General features: G+C 34.0%; 2 protein-coding genes across 2 annotated transcripts in view; one reads left to right on the top strand and one right to left on the bottom strand.

The window, feature by feature from the left end:
* The window catches only part of LOC135846446 (alpha-N-acetylgalactosaminidase), a 59,502-nt gene extending 46,416 nt beyond the window's left edge, over positions 1-13,086 (top strand). The window contains exons 4-10 of the mRNA XM_065365541.1: positions 7,396-7,570; positions 7,646-7,740; positions 8,403-8,564; positions 11,963-12,160; positions 12,447-12,611; positions 12,682-12,754; positions 12,880-13,086. Of these exons, the coding sequence (XP_065221613.1) occupies positions 7,396-7,570; positions 7,646-7,740; positions 8,403-8,564; positions 11,963-12,160; positions 12,447-12,611; positions 12,682-12,754; positions 12,880-12,989 (978 nt within the window). The 3' untranslated portion in view covers positions 12,990-13,086. The remainder of the gene's footprint in view (positions 1-7,395; positions 7,571-7,645; positions 7,741-8,402; positions 8,565-11,962; positions 12,161-12,446; positions 12,612-12,681; positions 12,755-12,879) is intronic.
* On the bottom strand, positions 12,208-21,747 carry LOC135848403 (uncharacterized). The gene is made up of 13 exons (XM_065368303.1): positions 21,588-21,747; positions 21,156-21,502; positions 20,944-21,068; positions 20,689-20,866; positions 20,378-20,528; positions 20,083-20,246; positions 19,678-19,987; positions 18,695-19,074; positions 18,470-18,591; positions 18,211-18,388; positions 17,085-17,238; positions 13,815-13,978; positions 12,208-13,731 (listed from the first exon to the last, which is right to left on the bottom strand). Exons 1-13 carry the CDS (start codon positions 21,595-21,597, stop codon positions 13,408-13,410), a joined length of 2,607 nt encoding a protein of 868 aa, XP_065224375.1. The 5' UTR covers positions 21,598-21,747; the 3' UTR covers positions 12,208-13,407.
* Between the last annotated feature and the right edge of the window lie 351 nt (positions 21,748-22,098).

Below are 22,098 nucleotides of genomic sequence, written 5' to 3' on the forward strand. Positions count from 1 at the left end.
AATTCAATCTCTGCTTTACAGATGGATAAAAATAGGTACTATACCAACACTTCATTCAGGGTATGCCTACTCTATTAACGATAAAATTTCAAATTTTAAAATCCATAACTGCTCTTCAATCTACACTACATACCAAACTCATAGCTATTTTCCACTGTCTCTGTGATATACTCACTTATGAATCAGAAAATAAGTCTTTCTTAATTCAGAGTGACTCCCTCAGCTCACTAACTGCTATCCAAAATCTATTTTCTGAGCATGAAATTTTAGATACGTATATGTACATGGATAATCCGCCACTACTCTTTCTCTTCTCACATTTATCACAGCTGATGAGCTCAAATCTATCTTCACCCAAAGCACACTTAAGAAATGGCAAAACTTTTGGTCCCTCCAAACATTGAACAAGCTCTTTCAACACAAAAAAAAACACTGAACCTTGGAAAAATTTATCCCAACTAAATAGACGAAAAGAAATCATTGTAACTAGATTGAGAATTGGCCACACAAAAAGCACCCACTATTATCTCTATGAAAGGGTCGCACAACCCACATGGCAGTTCTGCCTGCCAGAACTTCTATTTGTCCAACACTTTCTATTTCACCGTCCCTCCTTACATCAGCACAGATTATCCCGACAAATAAATGAAAGATCCCCATTCATACCAGACCACCCTTCCGAAATTAAAAAATTCTTAGATCTAATTGAAAAACTTGATATAAAATCTCACACGACGGGTGTAATAATCAAGTAATTACAAACACCCCCTCCCCCCAACCAAATCAATACCTACAGGATTGGTATCGGTGCAAAAAAGGCCCAAATAACGAAAAAAAGTTCGAAATTTTGTTCAAAAATACCAAAAAGCACAAAATTTTGGCGTTGAGACTTCTTATACGAGATATTGAAAAATAATGATTTTTTTTGTACCTCACAAAATTGTAAATTTTCTGAAACTTTCGCCCTCACTTCGGTGGGGCAAAACCGAAAATGTTCTGTTCTCTTTTCAAATTTGATTTAAGGTTTTAAAAAAAAACGAAAAAATAGCGAATTTTGGATTTTGGATTTCAGTACAAACCTTGAAATACGTAGAATAAGTAATTCAAATTTTTTGTCAAATATAAAAGCATAGTTCTTGAACTTATTTTAAAATCCTTCATAATTTTTGTTTCCACCTTCCCCTTCCAAAATTTCTTCGAACCACGTCTGGCTAATTATAATAAAAATACTAAAGGTAGGTGGGGGGGGGGGTGAACCAAAAATGTGGGAAAATCCGGCGAAAAAATTAGGGAATATTTCAGTTTTACCCCCCTCCCCTACGACACATCGTTTCCTCCCCCCCTCTGCCACTAGAACACCAAAATATGCCTTCATTTCTATAAATTATATTTTTCCATGTCATAGCCTAATCCATAAATGCCATTTTTGTGAGGAAAAAATGTTCAAAATACGAATATACCCAAAAATAAGCAATTTGCAAATTTTCAAGCGTTCAGTACGTCTACTGAATTTTAAAGTGGTCTTGAATTTTGATGGCAATGGCCTAGATTGACCCATAATCTCACATATGTACAATCTTTTGGAACTGAGCCATTTTTTTCCCAAACAAATAGGGTGGGGCCGAATTTTTTAAAAAATTGCCCTTTCTTTGAGGGTTTGTATTTCCCTTCGGAGCACCTCCGGAACTACATAAAAGTTTTTCTGATTGTGAGTAATTTTCAATTCAAAATGAGAATCTCCACCGAATTTGGTCAAAACCCTCCAACGTGACGTTTATTTTTCGTGATCTACCCTGCTAAACTGGTATGTAGATATTTTTGTTTGAGAAAGACTTATGGGTATGGGTACTTTTTCGTACGAAAAATGCTAGAAATATCCACAAGAGTTCATCTGGGTTCTGTTTATAATGCGTGCTTTACTGATCAGTGACCTTTTGTGTAATTATATCGTTTGGCAGGCCTCGCGGATTTTATATATTATTTTTGTATTGGGAATTGTATAATCGAGATTGCATATTGGATAAATTTTAATAAGTTTTATGTTCATTTCGTGACTGTATAATATTTAGCATTGATGATCTTGGATTATAGATTATTCGCTATCGTATGTGTATTTACATTTTAACAATATTTACATTGGTCGAAAGAGAAATTTTTCAACAACAAAAAAAAAAAGAACAAAATTGTTAAAGTACTTTTATTTTGTGGTTTTCTGAAGTGAAAAAAAATTTACTAACAGATTAATTAGGTACTATATAAAAGAGATTTTTTTCTCGTTTTTTTCTTTTTTAAATAATATTATGTAGGTTTCTATTATTTATATCAACACTCTGTAGGTATAGGCTATACTTACTGTAGGTAGGTACATTTACACGAATTTTTCTCTCACTGCATCGTGTTAGTTTCCGCGAAAATCGTGACTTATTAAATGACTGTACGACTTATCGTGACCATAGTTATCTCTAACGATTTTTTTTATGCAATAATCCAGCTCTATTTGCCAAGTAGATCGATTTGGGTTAGTACACACTAAATCCGTCGAATACCAAAAATGCTATTTATTTGGAATTGTAACGAGATAATCATACGACAGAAGGGTCAAACTATACACATCGAGGTGTAATTTTTTTCGAAAAAATTGCTAAATTCAGGTCACTTTAGATATGAGATGGGATGTGATGGTGAAATAATTGACAGACAAGATGTATAATATTTTGAAAAGTGTACTTTTTTGGGAAATGGAAATCTAAACGAAACGAAGCTAGATCGAAAGAGCATGTTTCGAAGCCACTGTAACTAAAATTTAAAATTCTAAAGTTCCTTTTTGGATTTTTGGCAAATTTTTGAAAATTTTTAAATTTTTTAAAAAAGGTTTTAAAACCCGATTTTTAAACTTTTTCATGAAATATAATTAGTAAACCTATTTGAATGATTTCTTCAAATTCAACTCTCACACATCAACAAGTACTAGTTTTAGGTCATTCTGAAGCTTTTAGCAAATTTTTTAATGTTCTCCAGAAATTTCAAATCACTCTGGAGGGACCAAAAATGAACTTCAGAACTTGCAACTTTGGGCGATGCTTTTTGAGCACTTTCTCGACTATTTTAGGTGATTACCACGAAATTCCAAAAGTGTCATCTCAAAATTGAATTTTCTACCAATTTGTTGGCAATTTCCAAAAAAAAAAAAACAAAAAAAATCAAAAAGACAGGTACCCAACCAGCGAGGTTTTCGACAAGATGACGTCTGGTATGTTCTCTTAATCAGTTGACTCGAAATCAGTTGCAATTAGACCTTTTTGGGAACCTCTCGTGAATTTTCAAATTTTTTCGAGAATTTTTAATCGCTTTAGAGGATCTAAAAAAAGTCAAATTGCGATTTTTTTTGAGTGAAATGATCGTTTAGAGACACCAGACGATATCTTACCAAAAAAATGCTCTTTATTAACTTTTTTTGAAAATTTTATTTTTCCTAAAATTCAGCTATAATCGCCCACAAATTGGAGAAAAAATCACTTTAGAACTTCATTCACGGAATTTCACGATAACCACTTGAAATGTGAAAAAACTAATTTTTTTACGATCTTTTCAGCCTAAATTGGTCAATTTTGGCCCTTATGAAAGACGTCCAACTTCATCATCAACCCAAATTTTGACTAAATTTGTCACTTTTTTCTAGATTCTAAATAATTTTTACTAAGTAAAGAAATTGAATTGCACGATTTTGGGAATCCCTAAACCCCCTTCCAGATTATGTCTAGATTAATATAAAATCAAAATATTACATCATTATAGGTATTGTAATTTCTAAAAAATTGTTATCATCCAGAACATTTTTCCAAATTGAAAAAAAACTTGACTTTGATAAAATGAAAAAATTTCGAAAAATCGTCGAAAATTTCCAAAAAATATTTTAATAAAAATGACTTTTTTGAAAATTATCTGCCTCCCTCCGCACGAAGGTCTCTAATTCGACATGAAATGAAAAAAGTGAAACGAGTCTCAAGAAAATACAGTCATTCTGTCAGTCTAGATCAAACAAAATAATTGCTCTTCCTGTTTGTGGCAACAAAAAGTTTTTGAATTTTTTGAAAAAAATTTTTCTTTTCCATTTTCATGCAATACTTACGTTGATAAATTTTCAATTCATTTTGAAAATCAGGGACATGGGGAAAAACATGTTGCTCGTGAAATAAGGGGGGGGGGGTCTTCCTTTAAAAAGAGACCATTCTGGAAAATTTGGACTTAAATTGAAAATGTTTGCAAAACTACTAGTAATTTCAATTGAGGAACTAAGGGGGGAGGGGTTCTTTTTAGAAAAAAAAAATGTTTATGCGTCTTTGATTTTTAAAAATTGAGAATTTTTGACAAACTCATTTCTTTTTAATTTCTTGAGTAGTATTTTTTTTTAACTCTTGGGGAAAAGGGGTCTGTTCAAGAAGACCAATATTTCTTGAGAAACAGAAGGGGGTCTCCCCATTTCTAAAAGGAGATCATTTTGAGAAGTTTTAACGCAGGAATTTTTTTTAAAATTGGATTTTCCCTCCAAGTAGGTATTTTTTCCTTTCTTTCTTTCTTTCTTTCTTTTTCTGATTTTTTCAATGTTGAGAGGTGTTTGTACAGAGAGAACTCAACCTTTGGAAAAACCGAGCGAGGTGAGAATTTAAGATTTCGAAAGATGAAAATTTTTTATTAAATTTTTTGATTTTTTTTCTTGCAATTTTTGGACTCTTGGTACGACGCAAGATTTAGTTGAAAAGGGGAAGAAAGAGTTGTAAAATTTTCAGAAGTTTTATTTTTTTAAATTCAATGTGAAAAAAATCAACTTTAAAATGTGCCCGGCATATGACAATAGGAGTAATTGCACCACCCCCCCCCCCCTGGTCGATCATCCGAGACAACTTTTTTCTTAAAGGGGACATCCTAAGGAACATTTTAAAGCAAACTTGCCCAAAAAAAAAGTTGGCCTTACTTACAAAATGGTGGCCATTTTGATTAACAGGTCAGCCGAAATCGCAGATTTTGCGTTCCAACATAGGACTTGCACAACATTTTTCAAACCGTGCAAAGGTAGATCGAAAGATCAGGCAAAAATTCATCACCTGTCAAAATTTCAAGTGCTAAAGTGCGTTTTTCGATTTTTGGCGAATTTTTGAAAATCCAATTTAGGCCAAAAATGAGGGAAAAGATCAAAATTTTATCAAATTGACCAAGAAAGCTGAAATTTGGGATATACCCTATTTTCGACATGCCAAGTCGATTGGAACCGGTTTGAACCCGTTTTGAGCAGTTCTGGAGCCTCCAGCAGATTTTTGAAACTCGAAATTCCCACAAAATTCCATCAAATTGGAGTTGTAAAGCTGAAATTCATTCTAAAAACTAATTTGAATACGCTACGAAGTACTGCAGGTGAATTTCAAGTCGTTTTGGAGCCTCCAGCGACTTTTTGAAAATTCCTGAAGCCTCCAGCAGATTTTTGAATATTTAAATTTTCACAAAATTTCATCAAATTGAGATGATGGAAAGCTGAAATTTACTCTACACTCCAATTTTAACACCCTCTGAAGACGACTTCAGGTGGGTTCAAGTCATTTTAGAGCCTCCAGCGACCTTTTTGAAAATAACTAAAGCCTCCAGTAGATTTTTGAAACTTGAAATTCCCGCAACATTAATTTATCAAATGGAGTTGGCAAGCTGAAATTTACTTCGCAGACTACATGGTGGTTTCAAATGGTTTTGAAGCTACCAGCTACTTTTCGGAAATTTCATATTTTCCGAAAAACGCCATATAACCTTTCAAAAAGTCGCTGTAGGCTCCAAAACCACTTGAAATCCACCAGCAGTCAACTTCGTAGCGTATTGAAATTAGTTTGCAGAATGAATTTCGACTCTTCATCTCAGTTTGATGAAATTTTTGGGAAATTTCAAGTTTCAAAAATTTACTGGAGGCTCCAGAACTGCTCAAAACGGGTTGAAACCGGTTCCAATCGATTTGGCATGTGAAAAATAGGGTATATCCTAAATTTCAGCTTTCTTGGTAAGATTTTGATTTTTTCCCACATTTTTGGCCTAAATTGAATTTTCAAAAATTCGCCAAAAATCGAAAAACGCACTTTAGCACTTGAAATTTTGACAGGTGATGAATTTTTGCCTGATCTTTCGATCTACCTTTGTAAGGTTTGAAAAATTTCGTGCAAGTCTTATGTTAGAACGCAAAATCTGCGATTTCGGCTGACCTGTTAATCAAAATGGCCACCATTTTGTAAGTGAGACCAACTTTTTTTGGGGCAAGTTTGCTTTAAAATGTTCCTTAGGATGTCCCCTTTCAGAAAAAAGTTGTCTCGGATGATCGGCCGGGGGGGGGGTGCAATTACTCCTATTGTCATATGCCGTACTAAAAGTGGGCTCAAGAGTTCCCAAAATGGTACGTACATATAATTCAAATTTTCCAACGAATGCATCTAGTTTCCAAACTGAAAAAAATTACATATTCCCAATTCACCATTTCTACCTTGAAAATACTCTCAACAGAGGAAACAAGTGGGAAAAAAATTCGAAATTTAGACGAAAAAAAAAATCAGTAATGAAAAACAAAGTCATTGAAACAAATACGTCAGCTCGAGTCTTTTATATTGACACGACCTAGATTACGAGTATGAAATGAATCATTGTATTCAATTCTTTGATTTATAAAAAAACCTGGCTTTTTTCCAAACCTGCTGAAAATTTCAATAAATGAAAAAATTCGTATTCGTTTCGTATCGATAATATCTAGCCAGATTTTTTCTACACCTACACTTCTCTCATCTGCCAAGTATAAAACCCTATTTTATGCTATTTTTCTTGTGTTTTTTTTTCATAAAATAGTCGACTTTTGATGCATTTCCGCGTATGTAGAGCGTAAAACATGGCGTTAAACCGCCTCCACATAGACATTGAAATTCGCCGCCAATAAAATTGCATACGTGATAATTCACAGGAATAAAACGCGACCATGTTTATTACAAACATTACACGCCGCAGAGCCAACCAGAGAGTAATTTTATGGATGAATAATTAAACGCGTTAAGCATAAATTGCAATTTAATTTCAAATTATCGTACGTTTTGCTTCCTATAGTACTTATAATCGTAATATCACATCGCGCCGACAAAAAGATTTATAAACCTAGCTACACACACACACACACACACACACACACACACACGTAATACGTATAAAGAGGCGATAAAAACACTCGTCCTGGTAATCGCCATACGACGACTTAATTTATCGTACGTGTACATATAATAAGGAAACAAATAATAACAACAACAATAATATGTATAACAAAAAAGAGTATAGAGTATTTCACTAAACCTTGAAAAATATTTCCGTTTGTTTGTCCGCATGCAGGTTCATTCGAAAGGTTTGAAATTCGGTATTTACGAAGATTTTGGAAACTACACGTGCGCAGGGTATCCAGGAATTTTGGGTAATTTGGAATCAGACGCTTATACGTTCGCATCGTGGGATGTGGATTATGTGAAATTAGACGGATGTTACTCCCATCCTCACGAGATGGATAAAGGTACAGATAAAATCGTAACAATAAGTGATGAAAATGCTCGCATATCAAAATATTTTCATTGACCTAATTTTACAGGTTACCCAGAATTTGGTTTTCATCTGAATCGTACAGGAAGACCGATGATATACTCTTGTAGTTGGCCAGTATACCAGATTTATTCCGGAATGCAGGTAAATCATAATGATATGCAATCTACTCGAATCTCGATACAATCTCCTAACCTTGGAAATATAATAACTTAATTTTCGCTACGAATTTGATGACATAGTAAGCCAATGACATAGTTAAATGGTAACACCACCAACGTCGTTGTACTCGTAATAATAATATTGACATTTCGTCGTCCAAATTAGCCAATTAATGGTAAACTAGTTTTATGTGTGTGATTCGCCTCCTCTGTGTGTATTTTTCACCCAGTGTTAGGTACTTACATTATTGGTAGGTATACGATGGGAATGGGAAAGAGAGAAAACAAATAAAAAAAAGTACCTAAGTAATTACTTCGCCAAGTATTGAAGATCATTAATGAATATCATCGATATGAGTCTTTAAACGATGGAAGGTGGGCCGCCGACGACGTCGACGTCGCATTTGTACGTGATGATGACGAAACAATATATAAAGCCAGTTTTTTCGCATGCACTACTTTTTTTCTTTCTTTCTGATCTTGCGAAAAAATCCAATCCAACGTCCTCGTAAATCATATAATGGAACGCAACATCAATTCGATAAAATTGCCAGAATTTCATTTAGGTGTAGGAATTGTGAAGCGTATTTACTCGTACCTTGGACCTTGGAAAAAGACCTGACGTGTTTGTTTTTCAATTTTCAGCCAAATTATTCGTCCATTATTGAAAATTGTAATTTGTGGAGGAATTTCGACGATATACAAGATTCGTGGACTAGTCTCGAAAGCATTATTGATTATTATGGTAATAATCAAGACACGATAGTTCCAAATGCCGGTCCTGGTCATTGGAATGATCCAGATATGGTGAGTTTATATTTCAAATACCTATTTATGTATTTTGAGGGTAATTTGAGTATAGAGAAAAATATGTCGAAAGCAATAAAGCCCAGTTTCTGGATGGAAAATGCAAATACACACATTCGTGCCAAAAAAAGCTCAAAAATACGAAGGGTTTATTCCATTTCAAAGCAGCCAGCTCGTCGATAGAGGTCATCAAATGATGACGAAAGGTTCAAATTGAAGATCCCCACGATTTTTTGTGAGCAAGAAGGTCGTTTAAAAATTTTCAAAATGGCTACCAATTGAAAACTTCAAGTTCCTGCAGCTGAGGTTATAATTAATTTGATGTTTTTGTAATTTGAACTTGGACAGGGGGAGGGTGAGGGGATGTTCGTACTCTCATCAGTATCCTGAAGCACATTTGATTGGTATTATTACGTTATGAAAAAAAATAAGATTTTTGAAAGTAATTTTGCACGTTTATTGAATTTTTTAGCATGATTTTGTATTTATTCACAATTTCACAATCTTCAAAAATGATTTGTTCAGAAATTTAAAAAAAGCTGGGAAGATGTTTTTTAATGTTTTTGAGTAAATTTTCAAAGATTGAGAATAAATAGGTACCTTACAATAAAATTGCCATAAAAAATTCAAAAAAATCCATGGCTATAACCAGGGCTATTTTTGAACATTTTTTCGTCAGAATTATATCTTTATTCCTTCATATTTCCATTTTTATTAGAAATTTTAAGGTGCTTTCAGTTAAAAATTTAATTTTTTTACATCTTCAAAGTTTAAAATTTTCAATTGGTGGCCATTTTGAAAATTTTTAACATGGTGCCCATCAAAAAAATCGCAGAGACGTTGGCATCGGTTAATGACGTCTATCGACAAGTAAAGCATAAAAAAATTGAAAGACATTTTGGAAATTTTGGTTTAATCAGTATATAGGTATGTAGAATGACTCTTAGGGAATATTTCAAGTATCAACAATGGAATTTAATTTTCAAAAATCCGCTTGAAACTTCAAGTTGATTTGATCTAGGTTACAAAATAAACTTTAAGGCCAGAGTTTTGGGTGTTATGTTCGAATTCTGTTTGCAGTTTTAACCCATTTTGATAGATTACAAGATCCAACTGGTAGATAATAGGTTCTGATGGGTTTGGTTGTAAGATGGGAGGAGGGTTCGAACAGAATGACCAACATTTTTGAATTCAGCGCGAAATTTTAACCTATTTTGATAGGTCACACGATCAAGCTGGAAGAAAATGGTGTCTGAAGGGTTCGGGTGTAGAGGGGGGGGAGAGGGTTCGACAACGACTATGGTAATTTTTGGATTTGGCGCGAAATTTAAACTCATTTTGATATGTCACACGCGGTTGAACTGTAAAGAGCGGTATTTAAGGAACACACGTGTGGAGGGGGAGAGTGTTCGTGAAAAACTATCGCAATTTTCGAATTTGGCGCGAAATTTTAACATATTTTGATAGGTCACACGGTGGAATCTGAAGAAAATTATGTCCGAGGGGAATGGGTGTGGAGGGGGAGGAGGTTCGTGAAAAACTATCGTCATTTTCGAATCCAGCGTAAAATTTTAATCCATTTTGATAGGTCACACGATTGCACTTGAAGGCAATGGTATTTGAGGAGTAGGAGTGGGGGGGCGTGAAAAACTATTGTCATTTTCGATTCCAACGCGAAATTTTAACTTATTTTGATAGGTCACACGATTAAACCAGAAGGAAATTGTGTCCGAGGGGTGCGGGTGTGGAGGGGGAAAAGGGTTCGTACCAAACCATCGTCATTTTCGAATCCCGCGTAAAATTTTAATCCATTTTGATAGGTCACACAATTGAACTTGAAGGAAATGGTATCTGAGGAGTAGAAGTGTGGAGGGGGTGGGAGTTCGTGAAAAACCATTGTCATTTTCGAATCCGGTGCAAAATTTTAATCCATTTTAATAGGTCACACGATCAAACTTGAAGGAAATGGTGTCTGAGGGGTAGGGGTACAGATGTGGAGGGGGGAGGGGGTTCGTAAAAAACTATCGTCATTTTCGAACTCAGTGCGAAATTTCAATTCATTTTGATAGGTCACACGGTCAAAGTAAAAAAAAAATTGTGTCCGCGGGTTCAAGTGTGGAAGGAGGGGAGGTGGGGAATTCGAATCAAAAAAATCGTCATTTTTCATTTCAGCGTGAAATTTTAACATTTTTAACCCATTTTGATAGGTCGCACGATTGAACTTGAAGGAAATGGTATCTGAGAAGTAGAAGTGTGGAGGGGGTGGGAGTTCGTGAAAAACCATTGTCATTTTCGAATCCGGTGCAAAATTTTAATCCATTTTGATAGGTCACACGATCAAACTTGAAGAAAATGGTGTCTGAGGGGTACAGATGTGGAGGGGGGAGGGGGTTCGTAATAAACTATCGTCATTTTCGAACTCAGTGCGAAATTTCAATTCATTTTGATAGGTCACACGGTCAAAGTGAAAAAAATTGTGTCTGCGGGTTCAAGTGTGGAGGGGGTGAGGGGGTGGTGGGAAATTCGAATAAAAAAATCGTCATTTTTGATTTCAGCGTGAAATTTTAACCCATTTTGATTGGTTACACGACCACTTTTGGTAAATAAAAAAAATTGTGAAGTGGAAATTTGAGCAATTCATGGGGGTCGTTGAAGTTTCTAGAAGCTGGAGAGTGAAAGTTGAACTTTTCAATTGAAAGTTCAAATTTCAAAGTTACATTCCAAGGGCAACCTATATTTTAAAATTACATAAAAATAATCATCGATGCACCCGCTTCACTTTTTGTGTTTATTTGGAATATTATTCTGTTCTCAAAATGGACTTGACCCCCCCCCCCCTTTTGAGGGCAAATTTGAAAAAAATGGCCAAAGTCGTGTGACATATCGAATTCTATGTTTTCGGGGACGCTGAACTCGATTTTGACCTTATTTTTTGGATACGACCTCTTCCACTCCGTCCCTCTGCCCTCAGATCCTCCTTTATTGGGATTGATATGTTACAAAGTCATGTGATATATCGAATAATATGTTTTTGAAGGTCCTGAACTCAAATATGGCCTTATTTTTTCAATTTGATCCCGCTTACGCTTCGCACTGCCCTTTCAATTTATGTGTGAAGGCGTATTTTTGTGTGCAGTACCTTCGACAAACTCTCATTGGTATTCTAAATTTTGAAAATGGTTGTCAGTCTGTATGAAAAGTTACGTCGATCGTAAATTTTACGTAATCTCGAATCGTAATTTGCCCTCACAACATCATTTTAAAATTTTACCTTTAAATTTTCAATCATAAAGTTCCAATCATTTCTGTTTACTGGGTAATCGACTAAAAATAGCCCAAAATCATAAATACGAGTACCTACTAGATACGTCTTTATAACTTTTTTATTTGATTTCCAGTTAATCGTTGGTAACTTCGGTTTAAGTTACGAACAAAGTAAAACGCAAATGGCGATGTGGGCAATTCTAGCGGCGCCTCTTTTAATGTCCGTTGATCTCCGTACGATAAGACCCGAATACAAAGCCATTTTACAAAACCGTAAAATAATCGCAGTCGATCAAGATCCGTTAGGAATACAAGGAAGAAGAATTTACAAGGTAATTTGATGATAATTGAATCGCTTTCGACGAATTAACAGAGATACTTAAATAAAGATTAATGTATTCGTATTTATATGGAACCTAGGAATACTTTGGTTAAAGGTATATTTATTTTGACAAAATGAATTAACTCGACTCACAGCGATGCGAGATGCTGAGATAAAAACGAGGGAAATTCAAAAACAAACGTCATTTTGTACCTATATAATAGTTAGCATTATATGTACTTACAAATAAGTTAGTTATGGTGTAATTTTTAACTGGAGGTACTGTAATATGTCAGCACAAAGGAATAGAAATCTGGGCCAGACCAATAACGCCGTTCTTCCAGAACTTTTTCTCGTATGCGATCGCTTTCTTGAACAGAAGAACAGATGGTACACCATCGGACGTTGCAGTTACCTTAGCCGAAATGGGATTATTAGCCCCAGGAGGATATAGAATAGAAGTGAGTTGAATTTCTATATTAATTCGAACAATATAAAATGCAACTTGATACAATGAGTTTCATGTTTCAGGACTTATATGAAGATGTGGATTACGGAGTACTTAGTCCACAAACTAAAATTAAAGTCAAAGTCAATCCCTCAGGTAGTTGTTGATATTTTCTAATCTATTATACATATAGATGTACCTACTCGTACATAACGATTAATAAAAGTGCATGTTTAATTAACGGTGATGATTGAAATTGGTTATTATTATTTTGTCCACAGGTGTTGTGATACTACGTGCGGATGTCCAACCATCTTATAATAGAGTTTCGTCAACTCCGTACAATCCGTTTAAAAATTATTTCTCGTATAAAACGGATAATGACTTTTAAATGCCCTCAAAATGCTGTGAATATTTATTTAATTTTTTTTTGTATATAGAACTTTTTCATTAAACATTTTTTTTTATTAAAAAAATTGATTTTTGTATGTTCTGTATTTATTTCAAATTCACAATTTTGAGTTGAAAGTATCTCAGGAAAATTAGTTCCGTAGGTGCCTTGGAAGGGAGATGTGGGTCATCAAAGAGGGGGTATTTTCGAAAAAAAAATCGTGATTCAAGTGGCAGAGTGTGAGTTCAAAAGGTTCCCTTGTATTACAAGAATTTCAATACATATATATCTAATATCTATACATATTAGAAATAATAAAATAGATAGGTACACTACATACGGAGGTAGGTAGGTAGGTAACTAGGTAGGTATATCAATCAGTTGATTAATATTGAATAGGTAAATAGGTAGGCACTTATTATTTATGATTTAATTCCTTCAAAACATAATTTTCATCATCGACCACCTCGTAAATCGTATTCCTGTAATTCATACAATCACTCTGCGACCTTTGCATGCTGTTGACTATCATATCAAAAAGCACTGGTTTAACTGGAGGTACTTTGCCAAATTTTGCAACCGAATCGCAATAAACTCGAGAATATTTATCCAACATGTGGTATTCTTTTTCATCACCGGTTATTTTGAGTCGCTCGTTGAAATCTTGTTGAAATTCGGCGTACATTTCTGCTTTACTGGGTAGTTTTACTATTCCTTTTAATGTGTTCAAAAAACAGGTTACCTGAAAAAAAAACTGACATTGTTAGTAAAAGGTACTAGGTACATTTTGGCGAAACACCCTGTATTTTGTAGAGTAGTGTTTACTTGTAAATCAGATATTGCGATACCAGCAAAAGTTCTTGGAATTGCCATAATACTCATTGTAGGGTGCTCGATATTGATGAAATGTTTGTATAGAGGTTTGACCACCATATTTTCTACGACGATCTTACATTCGGGGTCCAGGAAAGGAAATTTGTAAACGTATCCTGGAACGAAAGTTATCAAATGGGCAACATTACTACCCAATTTTGAACTGCTTTGGAATGATATGGATTGAGTTTTCAGCTGCCAAAGTGAATTGCAACACTTTCTGGAGCAATTCGAAATATTTGGAGAAGAATCAATTTTTGTTAAAGGCTCTATAAATGTATTGGCTCAAACAGTAATTTTTAAAAAGTGGCTAAAAATCAAAAAATCGACTTCGGTAGCTCAAAGACAACAATCGATAATTTATGCCATTTCCCCCCCCGTGGATCCTCCGGGACAACTTTTTTCTCAAGGGGAGAGTCCTAAGGAACATTTCTAGCCCTTGTACTCAAAAAAAAGTGGCCCTACTTACAAAATGGCGGTCATTTTGATTGACAGGTCAACCGAAATCGCAGATTTTGCGTTCCAACATAGGACAAGCACAACATTTTTCAAACCGTACAAAGGTAGATCGAAAGATCAAGCAAAAATTTATCACCTGTCAAAATTTCAAGTGCTAAAGTGCCTTTTTCGATTTTTGGTGAATTTTTAAAAATCAAATTCAGGCCAAAAATGAGGGAAAAAATCAAAATTTTACCAAATTGACTAAGAAAGCTGAAATTTGGGATATACTCTATTTTCGACATGCCAAATCGACTGGAAACTATTTCAAACCGTTTTGAGCAGTTCTGGAGCCTCCAGCAGATTTTTAGAACTCGAAATTCTCACAAAATTTCATCAAATGGAGTTGGATAATCGAAATTTACTCTGCAAACTAATTCCAATGGATTTCAAGTCGTTTTGGAGTCTCCAGCAATTCTTTGAAAATTACTGGAGCCTCCAGCAGATTTTTAAAACTTAACGGAGATGGAAAGTCGAAATTCATTCTGAAAACTAATTTCAATACGCTACGAAGTTGACTGCTGGTGGATTTCAAGTCGTTTTGGAGCCTCCAACGACTTTTTGAAAGGTCGTATGGCGTTTTTTTGGAAAACTGAAATTTCCAAAAAGTAGCTGGAAGCTTCAAAACTATTTGAAATCACCATTGCAAAGTAAATTTCAGCTTTCCATCTCCATTTGATGAAATTTTGTACAAATTTAAAGTTCAAAAAATCTGATGGAGGCTCCAGTAATTTTCAAAAAATCGCTGGAGGCACCAAAACGACTTGAAATCCCCCTGCAGTTGACTTTGCAGCGTATTGAAATTAGTTTGCAAAATACATTTCAGCTTTCCAGCTCCATTTTGATGAAATTTTGTGAAAATTTCGAGTTTCAAAAATCTTCTGGAGGCTCCAGAACTGCTCAAAACGGTTTGAAACCGTTTCCAATCGATTTGCAATGTCGAAAATAGAGTATATCCCAAATTTCAGCTTTCTTGGTCAATTTGGTAAAATTTTGATTTTTTCCCTCATTTTTGGCATAAATTTGATTTTCAAAAATTCACCAAAAATCGAAAAACGCACTTTAGCAATCGAAATTTTGACAGGTGAGAAATTTTTGCCTGATCTTTCGATCTACTTTTGTATGGTTTGAAAAATGTTGTGCAAGTCCTATGTTGGAACGCAAAATCTGCGATTTCGGCTGACCTGTCAATCAAAATGGCCACCATTTTGTAAGTAAGGCCACTTTTTTTTTTTGAGTACGAGGGCTAGAAATGTTCCTCAGAACCCCCCCTTTATGAAAAAAGTTGTCTCGGAGGATCGACGGGTGGGGGGGATGCAATAGATCCTTAAGCGGGCTCCTCGACTATTTGATTTTATTTTAAGTTTTATTCAAAATTTGTAGGAGTGCTTGTTTGAAAAATACAAAAAAGTGTTTTCAGTGTATATTTTTCAAATTTCCAAATGATTGCTTTCAGCATTTTTATTCTTCTATGAAAATTTATTTTTCACTATGAAAGTTTGAATTCAAAATTTTAGCTCTTCAAGCTGTGATTCTCGATTTTAAATCTCCAACTCTGCCAACGGATTCGCTCCAAGTCAAGGCTCACTCTCAATGTAGATGGGAAGTGGGTTGAGGAGGAAGATTGTGGTAGAGCATTGAAGGAAACTCGTAAAAAAAAACCACATCGGGGAGAAATTCAAGGACCCAACACCATTTTAGCTCCAGTTTATATGGAATAGATTGGAAACAAGCATGGGTGTTAATAAAATTGCATAATCAGTTCGCCGTAAATACGACTCGTATTATTTACGGCGAACCGAGTATGCAATTCTTTCGACACCAATACATATTTCTTTGAGTTTTTTTTCTGAAATGTTCAATTATGAAGACTTGGAGTATTTTCGACTGGTTGAACATGCAATTAATTTTTTTGGAGGAACGTGAAAATAATAAATAGGAAATTAAATTTTAGACCATCAGACTGTAAAAATCTCAAAACTGACCTTTCGAGTTGAAAACTTGACTATTCGTGATAATTACAACAATAATTATTTGAAATCTAATGTTCTATAATTTAAGAAAATTACGTTATGTTGAGAACTATTTTTTGTCTTTTTTCCCCCACAAACTCATTTCCGGAATGAAATTTTAACACTCGGAAGGGGGGAATAAGGGCTTTCGATTTTGGTGAAAATTCAAAATAATTTTTAAAGTGAAGTACGTATATTAAGACATCGATTGTTAGTGTAATTTAGAGTCGTAGAGTTCAAATTGGCTTATATTTTTGGTCTGACAGCTCTAAACCTCCCCCCTCCCCCTACCTCTTCTAAATACCCATGGTCAAAATATCAAACAATTAAAATGACATGCAATCGTGTTGTTTGTGAAGTTTTCAAGGCCATCGAGTTCAAATATTTACTTATTTTTTTTGAATTAGCTCTACCATGATCTTAGAGAAAGTTCCAAAATCACGTAAATGTGGTGTGATGTGTCGATTTGCATTAATCAAGCTAGCTAAGTTTGATTATTTATTAAATTTGATTCTTCAGTCTTCCCCTCCTCAGTCCTCCACTTTTTTTCTAAAAGGTGGAGAGGAGCTGGAGATCGCAGAGAGACACCAAAGGATCGAATCGAGAAAATATTTAGACATTTGATTCTGGACTAAGCTACTACGAATTGAATGGAATTATTGAAGAGAATTACAGAGATCACGTTCATTTTTAAATATTTAAATTCCTATACCTGTGCAATATAAAATGGTATCTGCCGAGACCTCCGAACCATCCACGAAAACAACATTTCCATTACCACGAATTTCTTGGATGTCTGGTTTTTGTTCCAAATTGCTCGGGAATGGAATCTGACGAAATTTATCATTATGGTGACTCAAGTGAACCTGAAAACGAAAATAACGTTCAGTATTATGTTAGATTAAAAGTCCAGGTATCTTCTTAAGAGTAAACGGAGCCGAATCATTGAGTTTTTTGCACTTGGGTCGGTGATTTTTGAAATACTTTTCATATTGATAGACAAACATTTGAAACCGAATTTAGTTAAATTGAAAAAAATTGCAAAAATTCATCATCCAATAAAATTTTTAAAAATGAAGTGCATTTTTGGAATTTTTGGTAAATTCTTTAAAAATCAAATTTGGGTCGAAAATGGAAAAAATCAAAAATTTTTACCAAATTTACCTAGAGAGCTGAAATTCGCTTTGGACTCCATTTGTTGATCTAGTAAATTAATTGAAAATGGTTTCGAACCGTTTTGAGGCCTTTTGGAGCTCGCAGCAGATTTTTGAAATTTGAAATTACCTCAAAATTTTACAAAATGAAGTTTAAAAAGTTGAAATGCATTTTACTCGTATAAGTATTTGAATTTCAACAAAATGAGTCGATTAGAGGATGTGGCTGGAGGCTTCAGAACAGCTTGAAACCACCTCCAATCGACTCGAAATGTTGAAATTGGGGTTTCAAAGTAAATTCTGGCTTTCCAACTTCATTATAGGTAAAATTTTGTGGTAATTTCAAGTTTCAAAAATTTGTTAGAGGCTTCATAAACAGCTCAAAACGGTTTGAAGCGATTCCAATCGATTTGATCGAGATCAGAAATAAAGCATCAACACATCAAATTTAGGTTTTCTAGGTTAATTTGGTAAAATTTTGATTTTTCCCCATTTTTGGGCAAAATTTTATTTTTTAAAATTTACCAAAAATCAAAAAATGCACTTTAGTGTCTAAAATTTGAGCTTTTGAGGCATTTTTCTATTCTCTTTCGACTCAGATTCATTCGTTTCAAAAAAAATGTCCAGTTATCTTTGAAAAAAAATTAATTAAAAAAAATTTATGATCCTACACAAACGTTTTACTTTTTGAGCAGTTTTGCACAACTGAAATGAGATATCCAACGCTGAAGCTTTGCCACCGATCACGACGACTGTCTGATTTCTGAATTTTGACGGTTCCCTGTAATCGTGACTGTGCAGTTGTAATCCGCCAAAATTTTCTATATTCTTAATCTTTGGAATTGATGGATTGCTGAATTTTCTGTACAAAGTGAAAATATGCTCATTTGAAAAAAAATTGCTGGATTGAATCTAGATTTCTGTGTAAATTCATCGTACCTACCCAACACATACGATAACTGCATCGAAGTAATAAATACTTTCTTTATTATTATTCAAATCGATAACCTCAATTTTCCATTTCTCTCCGGCTATTGGTGCGATATTTTTAACATAATGACGAAACTACAAAAACAGCACACGATCACATCATCAATAAGCTTCATAAGAAGACCATTGATTACCTAAAATTTACAAGTTATTGTATAATGATTAAAATAATACCTACTTTAATATATTTTCGTAAACCGTAGTAATCCGTGTAATCTTCGAAATACTGCACGACTTCATCTGAATCCAAATAAGACCTATTTTTTATCCTCGCGTAGGGTAAATCTGGCAAAATCATCACTTCTTTGGGTAAATTCGTCCTTAAATTTTGATACATGCTCGAATGAACCGGTATTCCATGTTTATCTTTGCCAATATCGTCGCTATAAATCCAAGTTCCACCGACTCTATCGGATAGCTCGAAAGTACAGCAGGCGAAATTGTGATCCGGTTCGATGACACGTTTAGTGGCTGCAATACCTGTTGGTCCGGCACCGATGATGGCTATTTTCATAGCTTTTCCTAGAATACAAAACAATGATAAGGAATCTACGAAAGCTGAGAGTGATAATTAAAATTGTTAATATTCGATTTAGTTTAAGTAATGAGAGAGAAAAAACGATAAACTTACGTTCATTCATATTTAAAAATAGGTAGGTACGACGTTTGTTCTCAAGATAGGTATAGATATACTTTTGTAATCCACGTTCAAAACCTGGCACGGTCTACGTGTATTCAATTGAGCTCTTTATCATAGAAACTTCTCATTCACTTTGTTTTTTAAACAGATTGAAAAAAAAAAACCAAGTGTTGTTTCATTGTTGACCATAAATATTTTTATCAGATAACGTCAACTTCTCGAGAAGAAGAAAAAAATTGAATTTATTATCTTGTCTGCAGCTGCGACTATCACGAGTGATAAATTCAATTCAACGATACTGAAAATTTATAGAGAATTTTTAAATGAAATGGTGTAATGATTCATGATTTTCATTGGTTTAACAGAATTCGTTTATGTATTTAAAAAACAAAAGTTTAGGTAGGTAGACGAGTACTGATGGAAAAGATGACATATAAGATCACATTATGCAATTTTTTTCTAATTTTTAAATGCCAATTTTTTACTGATTATAATATTAAATAATTATGTAACGATAATTCATTTATAATACACGTATTCTCGATCATTAATTATATGATAAATATTATTCCTGTAATGAGGGAACTCTTCGACACCCCTTTTCAAACCCTCGAAACACATTTTAAACACCACTGGCCTAACATTAGCCACTTTTCCAAATTCTGCAACCGAATCGCAATAATCAACAGCGTATTCGTTCAGCAAATGATAATATTTCTCATTTCCTGTTATTTTTCTTCGTTCGTTTATGTCACGTTCGAGTTCAGCGAGCATTTCTGCTTTACTAGGTAATGTAGCTTTTCCTTCGAGAACACTCAAGAAGCAACTAATCTGTAAATAAATTGTTTGTACGTAATTAAATGACGAGCTAAGATAAATAGAGAAGAAAAACTTTCGTTATTAGGTAGTTAATAATAAGTTCATACTTGTAAATCAAACAATGCAAATCCTGGACAAGTTCTAGGTATTCCGATGAAACACATCGTTGGATGTTCAATATTGATAGAATGTTTATAAAGCGGTTTAACTACTTGTTTTTCCGTTGTGATTTTGCATTTGGGATCGAGGAAAGGATATTTACAAGTGTATCCTGAAATAATCAACAAATATTTATCAATAACAAGACATAGGTGAGATTGAATTGTTTGTAAGCTGTGAAACAATCATTCACTGTCAGTCATGGAGTAGGAAAGGAGCTGGTTAAAATATAGGCAAAGGTACCTGTACAATACAAAATTGTATCAGCAGACACTTTTGATCCATCAACAAATACGATATCGCCATCTTGTATTTCTTTAATGTCTGGTTTTTGTTCCAAATTATTGGGGAACTGGATATGACGAATTTTATCGTTGTGATGACTCAGATAAACCTATACAAATGAATAGGAAAGAGTATATTAATTTAGACGTTATAATACCTGGGCAAAAATCTGCAAAAAAGGCACATTTAACATTAAAAAAAAAAAAGATATACGAGTAAGTACCTATATTTTTATTTAATACTCTCTTTAAAAATTTTCTGTTCCTTACTTTCTTCGCAGCTGTACACATATGAAACGAAATATCCAACGCCGAAGATTTGCCACCAATAATAACAACCGTTTGATCTTTAAATTTACAAGGTTTTCTATAATCGTGACTATGCAGTTGGAATCCTTTGAAATTTTCGATATTCGTTATCTTTGGAATGACCGGATTACTAAATTTTCTGTACAATTCAAACGCTTTTGTCTAAAATTAGATGCTCAATAATTGAAACGAATACAGTATCATTGAAATTCATACCCAACACACACAATAACAGCATCAAAATAGTAAACACTTTCTTTCTGATTATTCTTAAAGTCGATAACTTCAATTTTCCATTTTCCCTCCGGCATTGGGGCGATATTTTTTACAAAATGACGAAACTGAAAATAATCCGATTCGTGATGCAACTTTTAGTGTTGGTAAAACGTAGGTACTTAATAAGTGATCAAAATATTGTAGGTACCTACTTTGATATATTTTCTCAAATCATAATAATCTGTGTAATATTCCAAATATTGTAAAACTTCATCCGAAGTTAGATATGATCGATCTGTCGGAGTTTCATGCGGTAATTCTGGCAGAATCATGACTTCTTTGGGTAAATTAGTCCTTAGATTCTTATACATGCTAGAATGAATTGGTATTCCGAATTCATCTTTTCCAGTTCTGTCAGTGTATACCCAAGTTCCACCGATATTTTCAGTAAACTCGAAAGCGCAGCAAGTAAAATTCCGGTGATCTTCTGTTACACGTTTAATGGCTACGAGACCAGCGGCCCCGACACCTATCACTGCTACATTTTTGACGACTTTTGCTGAAATGCGGAATGTTCAATTAATGTAAGTAGGAGTTAGTTTTGCATTAAGTACCTAGGTACCTATATATGAGAAATCACTCACGTTTATCCATGTCTATTACACTTATCACTGTGAGTCTAACTCTTAAATTGAAAAGGTGAATAAATGGATCGATTTCACAAGAATAAATGCTTATAGGATGTTCGAATGATCACTGGTTGGTATAAAGGTAGGTACTCGGTGAAAATATTCTTACTAATATTTATTCAAGATTATAAGCTGTACATTGTAAGTCACCAGTCTTAGCAAATTATCTATATTAAGAAGTTGATTAAATATGTGATGAACAAAGAGTGGAATATTTGCTTTATATATAGTTTGATTAAGCAGAACTTTTATCGTAGGTATTATGATATTTGCAATTATTCGCTGAGACGACAGGTCATAAAATGTCGCCATCTCACACGTGTAGGTAAATTTAGCAAAATGATAAAATGTATTCTTGATCTTGAAACTACTTAGACTTACTATCAACTCTGCAAATACAAAATCGAGTTTTACTGTTTTTTTTTTGTTTTTTTTTTTCAGTCATTATAGAGCTTCCAGAAAACTT

The sequence above is a fragment of the Planococcus citri genome, chromosome 5, assembly GCF_950023065.1.
Source record: "Planococcus citri chromosome 5, ihPlaCitr1.1, whole genome shotgun sequence".
NCBI classification, from domain to species: domain Eukaryota; kingdom Metazoa; phylum Arthropoda; class Insecta; order Hemiptera; family Pseudococcidae; genus Planococcus; species Planococcus citri.

Coding starts and splice junctions, on each gene's coding strand:
- LOC135848403 (XM_065368303.1), bottom strand. Junction 20,529..20,688: donor TGTGTACAGCTGCGAAGAAA/GTAAGGAACAGA, acceptor TCATTTGTATAG/GTTTATCTGAGTCATCACAA. Junction 13,732..13,814: donor TCGCAATATCTGATTTACAA/GTAAACACTACT, acceptor TTTTTTTTTCAG/GTAACCTGTTTTTTGAACAC.